Source organism: Gadus morhua, chromosome 23 (genome assembly GCF_902167405.1).
Source record: "Gadus morhua chromosome 23, gadMor3.0, whole genome shotgun sequence".
Classification (NCBI taxonomy): Eukaryota; Metazoa; Chordata; class Actinopteri; order Gadiformes; family Gadidae; genus Gadus; species Gadus morhua.
In genome coordinates this window covers 5,483,641-5,504,644 of record NC_044070.1, presented here as the reverse complement: position 1 = coordinate 5,504,644, position 21,004 = coordinate 5,483,641, and the positions used below count along the sequence as shown (strand labels likewise).

Here is a 21,004-nt window from a genome sequence, read left to right as displayed (position 1 = left end):
GTTCGCCGGAAAGCTTAAACGATATTTAAATAATTCATAATCCTGTCAAATCAAATAAGATGAAGTACCTCGAACAGAAAGCACATTTTATTAAAGCAAGTTGTACCAGACAAAATTTGCAGAGGCCACTGCCAACAATTCAATTGGTCGAAGCCGCTGAAGACGTCAAATACAATTTTTTTTCATCCCTTCAAGGATGTACTCCTTGGTTAACTCGGTTACTTTTTTGCAGTATATAATAATGCTAATGCTATTAAGACATGTAATTCTATAATAGCAAGTTTGCCGTTGAGGGGGTTCTGCCAAATATCACCTACACCCACCTGTGAGCGATTGATCTGATTAATCTAAATAACCATCCAGGCTTGGCCATGCATCCTCATTGGTAACCCGTAGGATCTATACAGTATGCTACACAAAGCTGAAGTTAGTAAAACAACATCAATGTTTGGAACGTACCTCAATAGGTTACCAAGAAACCATCTCCTTGGGCTCTGATGACTTTTGACTGCAAAGCAAAATTACCATATTGGCCTAGCCATTTTTCAGTCCAATACTTCATGACTTATGCAGAACATGATGTTACGAAATTAAAGTGGGTATGTATCTTTACTGTGGTAGAGTTATTGTTAAATTACATTCAAGTTTGTTTTGGTTGTGTTTGATACATTCTGAGCTGAAGTGACCTTACTAAAGTGCCAGACAAACTGCCACTTTTGTTTCTGATAGTTATTAGATGATAAATGTTATTTGGGTGATAGCGTGGGTGGGTTATTAAGCATGTTGCTGTCGCCTGGGGCATAAACGCAACTGGGGATCTCATTTCAGTCTGCTTTCTGCTCTAATATGAAGATAATATAAATGCCTGTTGTATTGGAGCTGTAAATCGTCTACCAACCCATTTCTTAGTAACGATGTTAACAGTTAGCATTTGAAGAACAATCTTAAACCCTGCATTAGGCTATTTTATTTAGTAGCTACATGAAGCTTGGTTGACACGGCCCTGCATCCCATACTATCCAAAAATAACAATGACGAAAACAGGGGCTCAATAATGAGACATTTTGCACACAAACACATGCATGGATGTACAAATGCACACGCAAGCACAAAAAATACACACACACACACTTAGACACACACACGCACACGCACACACACACACACACACACACACACACACACACACACACACACTCACACTCACACTCACACTCACACTCACACTCACACGCACACACAATCACAGACCGATACATAAATACATGCATATAGGACATACATACAAACATACATACATTAGCATACATACACGACGGCACATGTCCTATAGACACGCCTACTACGACAGAAATGTGAGCGGTCATTTGATTGCTCTTTATCTGTAAAAACCTTTTGATGATGATGAAAGTGATGACGGTACTGAGTGTGATGGTATTGATGATGATAATGTCAGTGAAGATGGACCGACGCACGTCTTTTTCTTTCGCTATGATGGATGACGAAAGAGCAGAACGTAGCGGGTCTTGGTGGGAATTGCTTCTAGGGGGAGGGGTGATCGCGGTGGGTAAATTCAGTCCGCTCTGCCCGCCTCCTCAGCCCCCTTTCCGTCCGTCGAGGCCGTTGAGAGCATCTCGTGCGAACACGCACCTTGCCTTTTCAACACGCTCTCGACTCCGAGAGAAAGATGGAGAACTGGCACTTTTTCAAAGCCAATCTTCAAGAAATCACTGATTTTGTTGATTTATGACATAAACTTGACTCATATTTCGACATAGGGATTATTTATACATAAGGTAAGATATTAACTTTAAATATATTTATTTACTCTCTTGACAATTATTAGGATAAATCTTAATCCTTTTCGTCAAATAGGCTACCGGATATGATATTGCCTATATTGCATAGGTCCTAATGGATTTGGTATCTTGAGCTAAAAAAAACTAAATACTGTCTCCTCAGTGAATGCGCATTTTTGTATAAGCCTAGTACAACATTTTTTCTATTTTTCTATTCCAGCGTGAGCTTAGAGCGTTTAAAATGAATCCCATCAATCTTCTTCTGAACTCACAGATCAAAGGCTACTGAAGACTGACAATACACAAGCCGATACTACTGATAAGCCTATCAGAGCATTGATTTTTTATTTTGTATTACAAATAGTAATGACATCTATTACTATTATTAATTCATGGAAGATGCGAATACTGTTCTGATTTGTATTCTTGCTGTAACATTACAATACATAAAACGTGTGCATTTCCATCCGTCACTTTAACGCTCACAGCTTTTAAAATGTTCATTAGGCTACAACATTTAGGCTCAGGCTGGTGAAAAAGATTTCTTTCGAAATAGTCCCTAAAATTGTGAAAGCTAGAGACTGGCTGTAATAGGGGGAGGGGATGGGTAGATGGCAAATCGAGGGGAACGTTAAAAAAACACGTTTCTGCCCTCTTGTGGTTCAGATTATACTGTGGGGTTATGGTCAACTGCGAAGACGTCAACTATTTACTGGAGGCTTACACAATACGCCTTTAGTGTCATTATATATATTATGACTTTATAGTCTCCTTTAGAATAATAACACATGTCTAAACCCCTTTTGTTCACAATTTTTTTCTTAATGGGATAAAGACACAATTGAGCCGCATGACTTAATGATACAAATGATCAAACTCTGTATACCATATAGATTTGTCATCATATCAATGTATTTGAGAATTTTATTTGAGAATACAGTTGACAAACAACATAGTGTAGCTCCTTAAATCCTCTAAGTAGACGCCGTCCCTTTATATGAGTGTGTGTTATGCAATGGCATCTCCCCATCACAGTGAATCAGCCTCTCTGTGTTCACAGCCTGGCTTACTTGAAATCATGCTAGAGATATAAATAGCTGTACTCACACAACACCGGGAGTAATATGGACGGGCATCCTAAAAGGACGGTGCCAATGTATGTGCGTAGGGATTCTACGTGTGCACGTGCGCGTGTGTGAGTGTGTGTTTGTGCGTGCATGTGTAAAAAAAGAATGGCAAATTTGCGAAAAAAAACAGAAAGAATAAAAACGCTGCCATTCACATATCCATGGCAACGTGACAAACAGAACGGCCTCCTCTGTGGTTTCCCAGATCCTCCCTCCCGCCGCTCCTCCAACATGGACGCCTCTCCCTCCAGCTCTCAGTACGGCTCCAAGAAGAGGGTGAAGATCCACCCCAACGCCGTGTCGGTCAAGTACGCCACCCACTTCCCCCAGCCCGGCGACGAGGGCTATGACGACGCCCCCTCCTTCGAGGACTTCGGCACCTTCGCGGAGGCCACGCCCCCGGCCAAGCGGCTGGCGGACGAGGCCAAAGGGGGCAGGACGTTGTTCGGCACCATGGAGACCCAGCCGCCCAAGCCGCCGGCGCCGCCCCGGGACAAGGGGGTCGGGGGCCAGCTGGCCAGCTTCGGCGAGGCCAACGTGCTGGCCTCCAGGGTGACCTGGCTGGCCCTGTTCGGCGCGGCCGCCGCCCACGGCTGCGTGGCGCTCATCACGCGGCTGGCGGCCGACCGCTCCAAGGTGCCCTCGCTGGAGCTGCTGTTCATCCGCTCCGTCATCCAGGTGCTGTCCATCCTGGTGGTGTTCTACCGCCGCGAGGCCCCCTTCGGCCCCAAGGGCTACCGCCTGCGGCTCTTCTGCTACGGCGTGTGCAACGTCATCTCCATCACGTGCGCCTACACCTCCTTCGCCATCGTGCCGCCCAGCAACGGCACCATCATGTGGCGGGCGTCCACCACCGTGTTCAGCGCCGTGCTGGCCTTCCTGCTGCTGGACGAGCGGCTGGGCTACACCGACGTGGTGACGGTGGTGGGCAGCGTGTTCGGCCTCTGCCTGGTCATGGTGCCCAACGTGGCCGACGAGGAGAAGTCCCGCCTGGGCTTCTGGAAGGAGGCCTTCGGCTACACAATGACAGTGACGGCGGGCCTGACGGCCGCGCTGTCCATGATCGTGTACCGCGCCATCAAGGAGCGCGTCAGCATGTGGACGGCGCTGTTCACCTTCGGCTGGACGGGCACAGTGTGGGGCGCGTCCACCATGTTTGTCATGCAGGAGCCCATCATTCCCCTGGACGGGGAGACGTGGGGCTACCTGATCGGCATCTGCACGTGCTCCACCGTGGCGTTCCTGGGCGTGTACTTCGCCCTCAACAAGTTCCACCCGGCCTTAGTGAGCACGGTGCAGCACCTGGAGATCGTGGTGGCCATGCTGCTGCAGCTGGCGGTGTTGCACATGGTGCCCTCGGTGTACGACGTGATCGGCGGCCTGGTCATCATGGCCAGCGTGTTCACGCTGACCGGGGTCAAGCTGTACCGGGTGAGCCGGGCCATACGGCAGGACTACCAGGAGATCCTCGACTCGCCCATCAAATGAGACCCGCTCCCCTGTTATTTATCATTTTTGTTTGTCAGTCCGATGTTTACAGTGTTGGTTCATGTGCACATTGTTTGAAGAATGTCTGGACCTAGATGCGTTGGTTTTTTTTGTATTGTGTTGGTGGAAGAGTGCCAATCATTGTGTAATGTCTTAAATAGTTACTTAATCAGTTAAATAAACTAAAGAGACGTGACGGTGATTTTATTATTTGTTTTTTTTTTCCGATTGCCTTGCTTCAAGGGCAGTTTGTGGAACCCTGTGTATGTTATCAGTGTGGTCTATTCTGTGTGGTTATGAGTGTCTCAAAATATCTTATTCTGATGCATCTTCTCCCCATCTAATCTTCTTTCAGTTCCACCAGTTCCACACTATACTCCTCTATGGTTAAACATAAAGGCTGTACTTTTTATCACAAAGGAGGACGACTACATGCTTACATGCAATACACCCGTCTGTGGTTCGTCAATACATGAAGAGGATCAATTATATCTGTGTCACCAAAAATAACATGGAACCAAGACCGAAGGAGTCCATGGTTGCTTAGACTAGTTAATAAGGTGCCTTCACCCAGTGGTTAAGTGTTGGCTATTTTTATGTAGCCCACTCTGCATTTCAATGTCATTTGAATGTGTTTGGCTTCTTGATTTTGCACACAATAAATATCTGTGGTGAAATTCCATATTCATATATTAATAGACTACATTAGAACGACATAGCCTGTATGATTAATTCCCCCAGTACTATTATGTCAAACTGTACACCGCCCTTTGCTCTAATAGTGTGCTGTATAAAAAAACACACTGGAAAACCAGTGAGTTTGTCTGTGCGTGTCTCCTGTTTACTTTCGTGCAGCTGGTAGAAGCTCATGGTTAGAGGCGGTAGTGCATTTAAACACCTTTTCTACTGAGTAGACATGCCTGCATTCTCTCGTTAGAGGAAGGCAATTCCGTGGTTAAGACTGGGACAATTAGAGAAACGCCAACTGAGGGAATCAGTCTCTGCTTGGCCTCTCCAGCAAAGCAAAACTGCCAGAAAGAAAATGACATAATAACGACAGGGGTTGAATAGATTTTGTGGTTGGAAAGTACCACAGCATGAACGGTTCCCTGAGATCCACTAGATGGCACTCACGAACCAGTTTGCACCAAAAGAAACCTTCGAATGATCAAATGGAGGTATTTTCTGTCATACTTACTGTACGCATTGACATTTTTTATTGAGATCATGAAATTTCTTGTGTAGTCATAGCCTACGAATGAAATTTTGCAATCTTTTTCATGTAACGTTTGAGTCAGAGTTATTCAGAGGCACATAAATTATAAACGTTGTGGTAAGGTAAGTCATTATTCAGGCAAAAACTATTCAAATCAGCTGTAAATCGTGCAATTATGAATAAAAGCATATTGTCATTCTCTTATAAGCTGTGGGATTGATTTACAGCAACCACAAACAGCTAAATCGTGGACTTCACATTTTAGATTAGTAGGCCTATTATTATTACGTCATTATATTTTTAATATTACAATAATTTTAAAGGCAAAGTATAATCCAATGCACCCATGCCAGCGGCAGCCTCTCTTCATTATAGACAGGTTCATGCATTTAAACGAGTCCGTTTTTGTAGTTGAATGCCTCTTGAGAAGAGAGTGTGGGCCACATAGTGAGATGATGCAGGGTATACCCATCTGTTAGTGCAGGAAATAGATTGCATCCTGTAGTGATGTTCAACCTTCCAATTATCCTCGATATGTTGTTCGGCATCCAAGGGAGGGCCATCCTCTATGTGTGTGTGTGTGTGTGTGTGTGTGTGTGTGTGTGTGTGTGTGTGTGTGTGTGTGTGTGTGTGTGTGTGTGTGTGTGTGTGTGTGTGTGTGTGTGTGTGTGTGTGAGAGAGAGAGAGAGAGAGAGAGAGAGAGAGAGAGAGAGAGAGAGAGAGAGAGAGAGAGAGAGAGAGAGAGAGAGAGAGAGAGAGTGTGTGTATATGAGCGCGCCGCACGCATACGTGTGCACGTGTAGCTATGTGTTGGCATGTGTGTTGTGTACGCGTGCATATGAACGCACGTGCGCAAACAGGCTATCCATGAACAAAAAGTAAGCCGCCTGCGACAATGTCAATCGTTTTTCTATCAAATGAATGCGTGGCTCTTTTTTTGTAGGTAATTAGAATATAATTGGAATAGAATATGCTCAGAGAAAAAGGTTTAAGGAGTGACAGCGTCGCTGTCCAATACAAAGCGACCAAATCACAGAGCATCCAATAGATTTGGAGTGGGAGGAGCCGGACTCGGAGGGGCTTGTCTAGCAGCTAGCCGTCCTGGCTAACTCCCTACCCTATGTCATGCCTTGATATCGGAACGCTATTTCTACAGGGATATCATTATCTGGACAAGCATCTGCAACTTGCAGACATATTGAAGGCTTTACAGACTGTATAATTTACCCGCATGTTAAAGTTCCCATTTACACAGTACGAGAGGGTGGCCACGACCTGCAATCAGGTAAGAGACGAGTATGGTACGAGTGTTTCTGCTGCTGCTACTAGTAACGTTACTGCTATCACATCTTAGCTCCAGTGCTAACCATTTTCGAGTTAGCTCCAGGCTAAGATCGATGCTATGCTCTATGTACTCGGCTAGCGGCAGCCAGGGCTGTGGAAGGACCATGCGTTCTAGCGTTATCCCGGTCTACTGCAACGCAATTTCCGGTTCCTTACTTCCTCTGGCCTGTGTGCGCCATTCGACAGCCCCCCAAGCGATTATAATAATAACATGGCTAGCAGAACAACAAACGATTACAGGTTAAATATATATGGAGGTTTTACGAATAATTGCACAAAGCAATAACCGACACATGTCGTGGAAACGTTATCTGTATATCAGAAGCCCCTCCCTCCCTCACGCCGCTAAACTCATGTCAAAAAGACCCGCCCTCGCTCCAGCCTATAACGCTCGTGGGCAGCATCCCACTCCAGGCGTTCGGTCGTGACATGGGGACGCCTGGGAACGGGGCTAGCGGCAGCCTAGATAGCCCAGCCACTCTTTCCATGCCAACATAGCCAACATACTATTAAAAGGCTGCTTACAACACACATAGAACTCTCCACTAGCGGTGGTGAATATCCCATAGAGCGGACTTGTATTCATCCCATACCCTCCGTGTCCGACTACCTGATGTGACTGTGTATACTATAGATATACTTGACAACTTAACCTTACTTTTGTTTCTTGTCTGAAGTCAGTGAGATAAAATCAGTACACGACCTCTCAGTATAATACAGGTTCCCTGTTTTATTCCCCTGCATAATATCCCGTAACCGTTATCACCTAGAAATGGGATCGTCAGTGCTGGTCATTTAAAAATGTGTGACATTACATCTCACCGTTTGTAAGCATTTCCATCATTTCCATCACAATGTGATGGATATATCTATCCATATCCATGGATAGATAGATAGATCCATGTATCCATTGATAGATATAACGATGGATATGGTGTCGACTTCAAATATATGATGTCTGTTTGTGTGGATGATTTTTACCAGCATTATATATACAGGTGGGTGCATGTACATCTCATAGTGATTATAAAATACTTAATTGTTCTTCAAAATATCTCAAATGGATTTAGCTTTAATGTAATTGGAGAATTGCCTCGTTCATTCTCAACGACACTATGGTCATGTTTTGTCTGTCTGCTCACTGGCCTCGTAGCGGATCATCATGTAGTCATCCTATCTCTATGGAGGAGATTGTGGTCTCTACCAAAAGATTGGTACATTCGAAGATAACACTATTTAAAGGGCTGATTACATTTTTTAACGACAAGGTCCCTTTAGCAAGGGACGTTGTGGTATCCCATTTGTTAGAAACGAGGTAGGCCGTAGTGTTTTCCATCGTACAAAAAAATGGCATATGAAGTACATGCCAGTCTCATATGACTATGGTCTGACTAAGGTCTGACTACTATCTGACATGTTTAAACGTAAACTTGTTCTTGTTTTTTTCAACCCCCCCCCCTTCATTATCATAAATTCAACATTCAACTTCAATATGCATTCATTTACAAATTATATCTACATTTAGTAATGGAGTGGGACAAGATTTTTTTTTTTGTCTATAATCTTTTCCTATGGTTAATGACGATAATAGCTGTTGTTTAAGTAATGTGAGCTTTATACCTGTTTCTAGGTCCAAGATGGTTTATTTCTTTGATTACTTTCCATTATACCTACTAGACATTAAACGTCTTCTCATTCTATTGTGAAGTTGTCTGGAGTTAGAGGCAGCTGATTGGCAGTTGGTCTTAGCAATTGGCCTTCGCTTCCTCGGCCTAATGTAGAATAAAACGTCCTTGTCTCTTTTTAAATGGCTGGTTGTGGTTTACCAATAACAGTCCATTCTGCCCCCATCATTCTCAAGGAGGAGAAACTACAAACTGTGCAGATTCTTAGCTCAACCCTAACCCTAAAAATGGCTTAAAGAATCCTTCTGGTGAAATAACAAGTTCTGCATTCTAGCTTATTAAAGACACTGAATTGAGATGTAGTAAAACCAAATGTCTGTAGTCATCTATTCTTTCTCTCCCGTTTGGTTTTGCTCATCATCATAGTTGTTACATAAGCTGGCTTTCATTTCCTTTTTTTCCTTCTTCTTTGATGTCATGGTTTCTTGTTGAAGTTTTTCCAGTGGCTGCCTAACACACGCAGGTGTGTTTGATCAGTCAATATGACTCCAACCAGGGCCAACTATAGCAGAGGAAATTCATGCCACGAGACTCAGCCATGCAATACACAAGTATTGTGATTTTGAAGGGATTGCTTTGGGCTTTCTTGTACACAGTGATTGACCTATATTTTTAACATCAGTAATTGTTTCAATGTTATGACCGGTCCTAATGCAACCTGGGCTTCAGATGACGATGTGCAGACTACTTTGGTAGCGTGGGTGAACATACCTGGATGGGATATGTAGTGGTTGTGGGCGCTCTACTGTTGGTTCTGCTACACACGTGGAGCCTGTTCATTACTCATTTACTGTATTTCTGTAGATAAGCGTTTGTAAGTGTTTGTATTGGGAGCAGATTTTTCTGTGCCATCATCGCCAATGTAGAAATATTTGTTGTCTGGCAGTAGTGATATTGTGTCTGAATGCGGTAGTCCAGAAGAGACGCTCAGATTTCAAATTCGGGTTATGGAAATGCTTCCTCATTTGGGTGCAAAGTGGTTTGAATACTAACACTTGATTTCACAGTTTGATGTTAATCATGGTTTCGCCTGGCTGTAGTTTCTGTCATAAAACAGAAAAGAGGATGTAGTCCACACCGTATTTGTTCTATTTTTGAGCTATTCAAGTATATACAATGTCAATACAATGTTAAAAAAAGCAAGCTTGAGGAGGTGTGTGCCACAGTTGTGTTCGGCTGCACTTTAAAGTCTGTTTGCCTGTCGGTCTGTCTGGCCCCCTTTCTTTAAATTATTTTATTTATATACACATTCAATTTAATGATCTAGGCAACATATTAGATGGTAAGATCAGTAAACATCGTCAACCTGTTATGGTTGCAGGTGAGTTTTCTTTTCCTTGGTATCACACTCCTTCTTTTTATTTACCAATGGCGTGATAGGCTTATTCTGAATGTCAACAGTAACTTGATTGGCCCAACAAAACAAATGGCAACGGCCCATAAGTGAATGATACTGGCATAAGAATCCCATCGCATCACTATGTCATCTGATCAGAACGCCGCCCGCTCCCAACATCATCACACACACAAGTATCAACACGTGTGTGTGTGTGTGTGTGTGTGTGTGTGTGTGGCGTGTGTGTGTGTGTGTGTGTGCGCACCAGAGTTAGGTCCCAAGTGGCTTGTTTAGTTTCTACTGTGACAGCCTCACTCCAGGGGTCTGTATACCTGCCTGGAAGGCCGCACACACACTGTCTGGGATGACTGTCTCTTGCACACTCACGCACGCACGCTCGCCGCGCGCCCACGCAGTTGTGAAGGTTCATTTAAATATACTGATTTGTTAACCAGCAATATTTCTTCTTTATTCGGTGATCGTTGGCGTGGCTTAATGAAGGCCTCATGCTGGGTTTTATTGAAACGTATCTATATGTGGATAAAAAGAGCCTCAACCGGAGTCCCTTTTCGCCTTGTATTAGTGAATGGAAATCCCCTACAGCATCCAGCTCTGTTAACGTTTTAAATTGAGCTTTCATATAGTTTTGGCCTTGTTCCCAGACGTCTTGGATGTGGCTGGCCCTGGATCAGAATCCCAAACAAAGTCCTATTATCAGGGTGTGCTGGTGGTGATCGGGTTTCTGAGATCCAGGTGTAATCTGGGGAAAGTAGTCTGTTTACTGTCATGCGTCGGAGTTTGATGCATTATGACTGCAAATCCTGGTTTTCGGATATAAAGGGGATTTTCTCTTCACAAAATAATCAGACACTTGCTGTTTCAGTGTCCCTAGAATGGGTCCCTCAGGAGAGATTGTAGCGGGAAGCTCTCAAACCCAGGAGAATGCATGGTCCCCAAAGGACTGATGTCCAGAGGGTCCCCAGGAGATGGCTCTGCCTTATGGGATGGATCCCAGAATTAATGTTTGCATATGGGTTTGAGGAGAGAGATTTACCATTAATATGTAGTTTGCATGGTTGCAGTTAAATTGTAATCACTTGAATGCTCTATTGTGAGACTTGGCTCTGACAGTTATTAACCCGGAATTCACATATCATGGACAAAGGGGAAGTACAGATGACGGATTAATGTAAAGTCACCTGACAGTCGGATACAGATTCTTTTAAACAAGTTTGACAGGAGGTAAACAGCTTTCAAAGTCATTACTTTTTTTTTTGCTTTAAAAAATTACATATGGGTCGCTTGGCATTAAATAAATTGGATACACGCTGTTCTCACCTGAAGCATAAGTGTAGCCTAGCCTCTTTTCATGGAGTGGCCGATATTTCTCATGCACAGGACACAAAGTGAGCGTCAGTGTACGGAATATGCTGTCTGATAAAGCACTACACTCAGAAGTAACGTATTTGGTAAGACATTCAATCACAAGAATTCGACATTACAAATGTATCGATGGTCCCTTTTGAATTCACTAAATACAGAGTGCTAAGCAATTCCAACAAAATGACTGAATTACATATTTGACCTGTAGATGGTGTAATTGGGTTTAGAGTTGTCTGTTATGAAGTAGGATGAATAAAATGTGTGCATGTTCATATCTGAAAGGAGCACTGATTACTTTTCAACTCACATTATTTGGGAGTGTGTTTTGGGAAATGGAAACATGGTTGAAGTCTACTTAAGTTTGGTCATAACTCATAAGCATGTAAGTTGTGTTTGAACGACCTCAGACACACTGTGTGTGTGTGTGTGTGTGTGTGTGTGTGTGTGTTATTTTTGAGTGACGAGCTGTATTAGAAATAGCATTAATTATGAATACAAATATTATTCAAGGCTCCGTAGTTTCGGTTCTAATCATTGTATGGTTAATTGACGATACAAAGTATAAGAAAGGAGGTCCAAACACCCTGCTTTTCACAACTTTGAACTCGCCCAACTTAAGGGTGACTGCTAGTCTACTTACTGAATATTTACTTTTCTACAAACTCATTTACAACATTTCAAATAAGTTGGTGGTGTGGCAGCATTTGGTTGAAAAGGATGGCAAAAGTGTGGCATACGTTCTTTCATGTGGTGGTTTGCGATACTCCGTCGACTTTCGCATTTAATGCCCGTTAGGCTTGGAGGATCAGACTTTGCACCATGGCTCGCATCTCATCCATTGGGATTTGGAACCCATTTTGAGGTGGAGCGGCTCACAAAAGCGACTGTTGGGTTCATATCACGGTTTCGAGGTCACGGTTCTCTGTTCGATACTGTAGGTTAAGCAGGGGATGACACAAATGCCGATAAAAATCAATATCTCTTTCCCCAAACAAAGTATTAGTGGCGCTGTGCCATCATCTATCATTTAAAAATCCAACTGTAGTGACAAAGATATTTAATATCTGAAACGGTGTAATCGGTTAAACACATGTGCTGTGTGGAGGCAGTTGGTGGCCTTCGAATCCGCTCTTGGTCCGAGTGTGACAGTCGGTGGCCTTCGAATCCGCTCTTGGTCCGAGTGTGACAGTCGGTGGCCTTCGAATCCGCTCTTGATCTGAGTGTGAGTGTTACAGCAGAGCTTCAACGTAAAGCGGGTCTCACACCAGACGAGGCACAGCGCGCCGCGTCGGGCAGCGTGGCCTTTATGTCCTGTTCTGTGTTTAATATAATGAGTGGGAGAGGCACTGCGATACGAGGCAGGTTGAGTTTTTCTACAGCCGTGCTGGAAGTTCTAGCAAGGCTGTATGGCGGTGGTGGCTAACACACTGCTTTGAATGTATGGGGGTACCCCAAATGATCATACAACTAAAATGCTTGTTTGTAACATCTGCAAAGTTGAACTTAAATTGCACCTCAGCAGTACCCCTAGTAGTCAAGAGCATGCCAAGAAATGCACTATTGTCGATGACGAAATGCCGGATAAGAAAGCAGCCTGTTATTATTATTATTGGGCATAGATTTTTGATATAGGAGTAGGAGCAAGAATAGTTGGTTCGTGAGGAAAGAGTTGTCGAGGCACTGGCGATGGAAAAATAAAAGGACCAACTATGCGATAATTACATTTGCCAATTAATTCAAAGTAATTTCATCTTTTAAAATGTAATGTAAACAGATGGATGGTACGTGACAAAAGACAGGCCGATGCTGCAAAGGCCCTACAACCATATTTATTAGGCTGCCCCTAAAGCGAAAAGGAAGATGTAAGTCTTGAGCCCTGCCAGGACAGCGACTCCACATATGTCAAGACTGAGAAGTTTCTCTGGGTACCAACATTACCTGCATGCCACGGACCGTGACTAGTACGGAACAGTGCAGCTTTATGTACTTGAACCGATTCCTCGCTCGACCCAGTATATCCAATGCAGAACTAAACCGAGAGTTGAATCTTCAGTCGTGTTGCCCTTCTACTAGGGTTAGGGTTAGGGGGACCGCTGCCCGGTGCGGTGAGGCCCGTCAGACACTGTTAGACCCTAACCGAGTCAGACTCGGACCAAAAGTGGAACTGAAACCCCCTGACTTCCTCAAAACGGCACTTAAGTGATATTTATGCTCTCATTTAGATTAGAGTGCACTGTGGCTGATTTATAAGTTAATGTAAAGATTGTGTAAACACATCACTCCCGTTCTCTTCACTCCACGGGCTCCCCATCAAACATCGATCAACTTCAAAAGTCCTCCTGACTTTCAAAGCCCTCCACCACCTCGCCCCGCCCTACCTGTCTGACCTCCTCATCCCCCATCGCCCCTCCCGAACCCTCAGATCCTCCTTCACTCTGACTGTCCGACCAGCCAAACTTAAAACCTTCGGTGACAGAGCCCTCTCAAGAACAGCCCCCCGACTCTGGAACTCTCCCCCAACCTGTCCACGACTCTCCCTCCCTTCCCATATTCAAATCCTGTTTAATAACCGACCTCTTTTCCCAAGACTATGACCTCCCCTACACATAACCACCCTTATCCCTATCTTCCTTCACACTCCACCTTGCTTCTGTTCTCTGTTGTGCTGTCTTCCGCTTGTCCCCCCAGATTGTCATCTCCCTCTTCGTGTTTTATGTAAGCGTCTTTGGGTCACTGAAAAGCGCTATAGAAAATGAATGAATTATTATTTTCTCTTTATTTAGCCCCCTTGGTTTATTTTCTTTGGTTGAAAATGACTACACCCCTAGAACCGTCTTTCGCTGTGTGTGTGTGTGTGTGTGTGTGTGTGTGTGTGTGTGTGTGTGTGTGTGTGTGTGTGTGTGTGTGTGTGTGTGTGTGTGTGTGTGTGTGTGTGTGTGTGTGTGTGTGTGTGTGTGTGTGTGTGTGTGTGTGTGGGGCTATGTGCCATAGGTCAAGGCCTTCATGTCAGCGGGGTAGGGGGCGTCTCATCAGCGTGTGGTCATCAGGGGGTCGGCGCTGCCTCTCTGTTCCCACCCCCGGCCTGCTCCCCACGTCCCTGGCTTCCTGTCCCACAGCGCTGGCCTGCCCCTTCTCCCATGACCCCTCGCTGCTCCGCTGCAGTGCTGCCGCCTTCAGAGCATCTCGTAGAGTCCGGGGGAGGATGCACTGCCCCTGGGATCGTTTCTCCAGGGGTCCCCCCCCCCCCCCCCCCACACCCACCCCGCGTCCCAACAATGCCTCTCATTATCCACGAGGAGTGCCCTGTGACTTTCTTCAGGGTCCTGTCCTCCGTCCTGTGGCCAAAGTGTGTGTGTGTGTGTGTGTGTGAGGGAGAGAGAGAGAGAGAGAGAGAGATGTGTGTGTGTGTGTGGGATGTGGAGGAAGTACAGCACTGCCCGAGGGGGCTGAGTGAGCACACAGAGCACATTCCAGAAGGCACCAGAGCCCTGTGATTTTTAGCAGGCTGTCACAGGGATTATGTTACTCTGTCTGGCCCTCTGCGCTCGCTCCGTTGCCGTCTGAGGGCTCTATGTCTCTCTGTCTGTCGCTTTCTCTCAGTCTGTCTGTCACTCCCTCAGTCTCTCAGTCTCTCTCTCTCTCTCTCTCTCTCTCTCTCTCTCTCTCTCTCTCTCTCTCTCTCTCTCTCTCTCTCTCTCTCTCTCTCTCTCTCTCTCTCTCTCTCTCTCTCTCTCTCTCTCTCTCTCTCTCTCTCTCTCTCTCTCTCTCTCTCTCTCTCTCTCTCTCTCTCTCTCTCTCTCTCTCTCTGAGCACGCTGGAGGTACAGTCTTCCGCCCCCCCTTGCATTTGGCTCTCAAGCAACAAGGATGGGGGACCCCCCTGGCTTGACCCTTGACTGTGTTTTTAGTGAAGCTTCAGTTTGAATGCTTAAAATGTGCCACCTCTGGACTTGGTGGATGGTTTATGGTGGAGGGGGCCTTTACCACACTTGGACTGTCCTGTGCTATGTAATTTGCAGATCCACATATTTGGTTTGTATTTGTGGCCACTGGCCACCAGGGGGTCTGTTTCTCCCGAGCTCCACTGAACAGAAGAGGCCTTGTGGCAGCTGTTGCACACTCGCAGGATGTGGTGAAGCGTTATCTTCGTATTGAATGACTGTTACCCACGATAGCTTACACGCTGCACGGCTCATCTGCGGCGGCACGCTTCTGCACTCGCTGCAGCGCTGCTCCTCACTATCTCGACTCGCACTTTGTAGAAGAAAGGTTGGCATGAAGTGCTCAGATCGCTCCTCCTAAGCGCCAAACAAAGGGGCTGCTGGTGACAACAACGTGGCCGGGCGGGGTCGTTGGGTGCTGAGGAGGCCGTGTGGAGGAGGCTCTGGAGGGCACTGGGGGTGTCCCTGCTGATGACCAGCCGGAGGACTGGTCGCCGGCCACAGAAGGCCGCCTGCAGATAAGGTGGAGCCGTCGGTCTGCAGTCTGACGTGGATGAGGCTTTCCTCTGACGAGTGTGCATAGTATTTAATTGATGTGCCGTTTGAATGGCTATTGAATGTTCAGACAAACTGAAGTTTTGCATAATTTAATATCATCTCCGAACTTACATCTCTGTTAGGTTTTGAATTTAGATAGTTTTTTTTTGTTACATTTAAAAAAAAGCTGTATCAAGATATTATAATGGGATAGGTGGTCGAAATCTCAGTGAGAACTTGTCTGACGGGGTTTTCGCAAAAAGTTGCATGCAAAAATCTCTAATAGTTTCCACTACTCATATTCGGAAGTCGGGTTTAATCTGTTTTCATGTAGGGATCTTGACATACTGTAACAGCGTTACACCACAGCTTGACTGATCACTGTTTCGGCCTGTTTTCTTTGCTGTTCAATTGTTTTGAGCTCTTAAGAAAGGAGAACTGCAGCTTGGCGGGTTTGCTTGGAAGCGCCGTCTCCTTGGCGGGTGTACACTGGGACTCAGACCGGGGTTCACGTCTTTCGTTCACCACATCAATATGGAAAAAATCATAATCACGATTATTTTGGTCAAGATTGAAATCACGATTATACAAACGATTATTTTTATTTTTGAGTTGGAAAGCATGATGTATTTATTCAGCATGTCTCCCCAAAAACACTGTGTTACTGAGAACTTTGAATTTTCTTTTTAAAAAAATACACAAAATGGTCAAAAAGAAAATGTCAAAAACAAATTAATGTACAGAAATGTATCCAGCTTTGCTTTCGATAAAACATAAAAACAAAACAAAAAAAACCCTGATTATATTAGTTTTGTGATCGTTTGATGCTGAAATCGAGAGCGAAATTACCACATCGCATTGCTATTTCAGAGCAATATCTTGCAACGACGTCAACTGAGTTTTTCCTGGATTTTGGCATTGCTGTGTGAGGCGGGTTTAACAGAGGAGCTGGTGAGTTGTACTTCGTTTGAGGATGAGGCTGCTTGACTTCCATCGCCTCTGTTAATGCACTGGACCAGCCTACTGCCTCGTCACATCCTGCGTAGTGACGGGAGCATCTGCTCGTAGCTGCTGGGTCCCCCGCAGCCCACTTACCAGTTCTGAATCATACTGGTGTTAATAGGCCTTTAGCACTCAGGACAGTCTCAGTCTTTCGACCATCCAATCTGCTCTGTCGGTAAGAGTGGTAGGAGTTCAATCGGCAAAGTGCACTTTTTTTTTATACTGTATTATCAATACATTAGAGGAACCAAGTGAATAAGTGCTCTGAGAAATGGACAAAGTGTCTGTAGAAAACTAGGATGCTGACTCTCCTTGGCTGACTGCTCTGGCCCAGCCCAGCCCAGCCCAGCCCAGCCCAGGGAGGGAGGGATCCTTTTTGTGTTGGCCTGAGAAACAGAACACTTGAAGAGGAAATACCCCCTCAGTTGTTGTTTCTTTCTTCATGCCACACACCCCATGATGCTTCTATGTAGCATCTTTATTAATTTGATTAAAAATGAAATCGGGGCAGGCAATAACATGCCATGGGTGAGAACCGCAGTATAATCCACCCTAATATTACTGGGCTGTGAAACTTGGCTGACGCATCCATTGCAAGAGAAAGTCATCCGAGACAGCATATTAAATTTGGCATGAGTGTTCAAATCATTCATGTGGTATAAACAATTTAGTCGCGATATATAAATCGGCCTCCTTTCTTTTCAAGCTGAAGTTGTAAACCTGCAAGGCCCTATTAGATGTGGCATCTATAGTCTCATTGGCTGGTTTTGTAGCATCATAATTCATCAGTTTCCAGAAGAACAAATATATGTGTTGTGCGTGTGCTGTGTTCCTTCTGGCTCTATATGTATGTGGTCATTTGACCTGCTATTCCTATGGGCTGAAACGGGTCCTCTTGTTTGCCAGAGATCAGGTCTCTGCTTCCAGCTCGGTCTGAAGTCCTTGTGCTTCTACCGCAATGAAAACCTCATCTCAGGAGTCCTGAATCCAGCGGTCCTTGGGGGGGATGATGCGGGGCCTGAGCGGGGGGTAGGCTGATGGGTGGACACGGAGCTCCATCCTCTCCCATGACCTCTGACCTTATCAAACAGAGCGCACTCCCCTCCTCTGGCCGACGTTGTGATAACGTTTCTGTTCAACTGAACATGGACCTTTGCTTGCAGCCTGCTCCCTGTGATAACTAAGCAGATCATAAGACCCACTGTGTGTGAATGTCTCCTTTGTTAAACCATGAAGACGTATTCCGCACAGCATCCTGCTGATAGCCCAGCTTTTGGATGGATCACAAGCACTTGAAGATGGTTCGTTGGATTTCAGATTCGTCTTTATTTTTTTCAAAGCTCTAAACAAAGGCAGATCTTAATTTATTTGGCGAGCACTGGCGACAAGTTTGTTTTGAGCCTTTGTTGAATTGAAGAAGTTTCCTGTTTTAAAACGCAGACATGACCTGTTCTCCCCACTCTGTTCCTCTGCCATCTTCCTGGACCCTCTGGATGATGTTTGATCACACACAATAGAATATGGTTTGGACAGGACCATAGAGGAAATCAGCACCACTGTAATTCCGTCATAGATACCGACGGCATTAACCACAAACTCTTAGGATGGTTATATTACTGGAAGAAAATTGACGATTTTTTGATATTTAAACAATGGTGTTTATGTCTTCGAAGAATTTCACTTATTAAAGTATTATTTTGGTTGTTGACTTGCCTTGTTTTGTTAAATTTTGAAGCATATTTGTAAAAATGGATAACGTGTTCTTGCGGTGCACTTAATATTGGCAATTGTTAAGCCGTATCGAGTGGTTTACATTTTAAATTCTTATCTCTCTAGCAATGAGGAATCAATCTTCCTGTACTCGAGTTTGCTGAAGGTACTATTCAATACTTCAGTTGCCATACAACTTTGTCTTCTCTTTTTATAGGTCAACGGAAGTATCTGCATCTTTTGAAGTTCTCAGCTTTGATGCAGTACAGGTATTTCATTTTGTCTATTAATCTTTAAGCCATTAGATAAATGAGAATAAGATCTGTAGCCCTTTGCCTGCAGACAGACTGTTAACATGGATAATGTGGCCTTAAGCGGAACCAACCTGCCAACCCCAATAAAGATGGGCTATTTATGTGTCATCATTGTAAAAAAAAAAATAATAACCTAGCCGGCTTCACCACAGCCACCTCATCAGGTTGACCTAGCGGAAGTTATTGTGACCCTGGTTTCAATCTCTCACTTTCACATCAGCCGGAGCATTGCTCAAAGTAATATTTATGTATGACCAAAGGTGGGTAGCATATGATATGACAAACCATTAATCGCTGTAAGGGTAAACGAGGTGGCCATAAACATTTAGATCTGATCCACTAAATCCCCATGCTTTCCCCATTAACAAGTCTCTGTCCCCTATTCATTCTCCTCTCACCCACAGCTCGCCTAGTCAAGGATGACGGAAGAGGTGATTGTCATTGCCAAGTTTGACTACATGGCCCAGCAGGACCAGGAGCTGGACATCAAGAAGAACGAACGCCTCTGGCTCCTGGACGACTCCAAGTCCTGGTGGCGGGTCCGCAATGCCACCAACAAGACGGGCTTCGTGCCCTCCAACTACGTGGAGCGCAAGAACAGCGCCCGGAAAGCCTCCATCGTGAAGAACCTCAAGGACACGCTGGGTAAAGAAGAGCTCCTTTTTCTGATACGCAAGTTTTGCAGTTTTATTTTTGATATATAACTGAATAGAAGCCACATTAAGGGTTACAGTCTCTTATTACTGTCCCGTATATGTGATGAATTGATCTGAATAGATTGTTCTAGACTTCAACCATCGATCTCAACCTTCAATCACTCACTCTCTCTCTCTTACTTTCGAGTACAGTAATCTGCCGATTGTTTAGTCTAGTATTCTTTCTAATGGGTACTATAATATTGCATCTATGCATATGATTATATTGTTTATACAGTCTGGGATGTTAGTCTTATTGGCCGACCTTGCATATTGATAACTTTTGAGGCACGAGGAATGGAGCCTTTTGCTAAACGTCTTTAACGTGAAACTAACTGCAAGTTCAGGCGAGTTCGGCAAAGCACAGGCTTATTTGGATGTTCAGAGATCTTCCTTCTACTTTATCCACCTGTTTATACATCTCTGGGCATGCAAGTGCATCCTGGGCCCTATTTTCTGTAATGGAACCAGAACGAAGTGTGTGTGTGTGTGTGTGTGTGTGTGTGTGTGTGTGTGTGTGTGTGTGTGTGTGTGTGTGTGTGTGTGTGTGTGTGTGTGTGTGTGTGTGTGTGTGTGTGTGTGTGTGTGTGTGTGTGTGTGTCCATTTATGCTAAGTAAATTTTTGCAGACATTTATGATAATTGGATGGGTACAGGCTCACTGTTGGCATCCAGTCCAAAAGAAGGCCTTCTCACAAGCCCAAGGAGCTCATTTGGCTTCGGAATGATACCAATTCCTATACACTCTATCTAATTGAAGTACCATATTTTGCCACAGCCTTACATCAAATATGGAGACACAGCATGACCCACATCCTCTCTCTGTGCAGAAGCTACAGAGCTCAGCTCGTGTGTTGCTTTGACTTTGCAAGGCCTGGCTTCGACTCTGCACACAAATTACAAAACAGTAACGCTAACAAATGCAAATCACCATGTCCATCAAAGTAGGAGGGCAACAGTCCCATGTGCATGCAGTCATTGCCCTCACTTTTAATCAGAGTGAATTACTAATCGAGTTGTATTGATTTGCATCATATTGTTTATCATAAAAGGTATTGCGTCATTGGAAGTTGCTGTAATGCATTAGGTAATCACTCCTCATTTAATCTATGCAGGTCCATTGTTGGCATGCCGATGCCTATTTCCATTGAGTTGCATCGATTTTTGGCTCTCGTATAGAACTAGGGTATGAATGTAGACATGTGTTTGCATTTAGAAATGTGGATCACATATGCACATAACCACTACAGTAGGGAGGGAGGGAGGGGGAGAGAGGGGGAGAGGGGGAGAGAGAGAGAGGGAGAGAGAGAGAGGGAGAGAGAGAGAGAGGGAGGGAGAGGGAGGGAGAGGGGGAGAGAGAGAGAGGGAGAGGGAGAGGGAGAGAGAGAGAGAGAGAGAGAGAGAGAGAGAGAGAGAGAGAGAGAGAGAG

The 21,004-nt window shown here is 44.7% G+C and overlaps 2 protein-coding genes across 4 annotated transcripts in view; both read left to right on the top strand.

Annotated features, from left to right (window-relative positions):
- Positions 1-1,353: 1,353 nt before the first annotated feature.
- On the top strand, positions 1,354-5,834 carry slc35g2b (solute carrier family 35 member G2b). Its single transcript, XM_030349612.1, has 2 exons — positions 1,354-1,796; positions 3,132-5,834. Exon 2 carries the CDS (start codon positions 3,158-3,160, stop codon positions 4,412-4,414), a length of 1,257 nt encoding a protein of 418 aa, XP_030205472.1. The 5' UTR covers positions 1,354-1,796; positions 3,132-3,157; the 3' UTR covers positions 4,415-5,834.
- An 882-nt stretch (positions 5,835-6,716) lies between these two features.
- nck1b (NCK adaptor protein 1b) overlaps positions 6,717-21,004 on the top strand; it is a 31,444-nt gene continuing 17,156 nt past the window's right edge. The window contains exons 1-3 of one of the 3 annotated variants that reach the window (XM_030349547.1): positions 6,717-6,915; positions 18,785-18,836; positions 19,286-19,526. In XM_030349547.1, the coding sequence (XP_030205407.1) occupies positions 19,301-19,526 (226 nt within the window). In that variant the 5' untranslated portion in view covers positions 6,717-6,915; positions 18,785-18,836; positions 19,286-19,300. Of the gene's footprint in view, positions 6,916-15,245; positions 15,842-17,897; positions 18,159-18,784; positions 18,837-19,285; positions 19,527-21,004 lie in introns of those variants that run through there. The other 2 variants (XM_030349548.1, XM_030349549.1) reach the window with 2 other exon arrangements.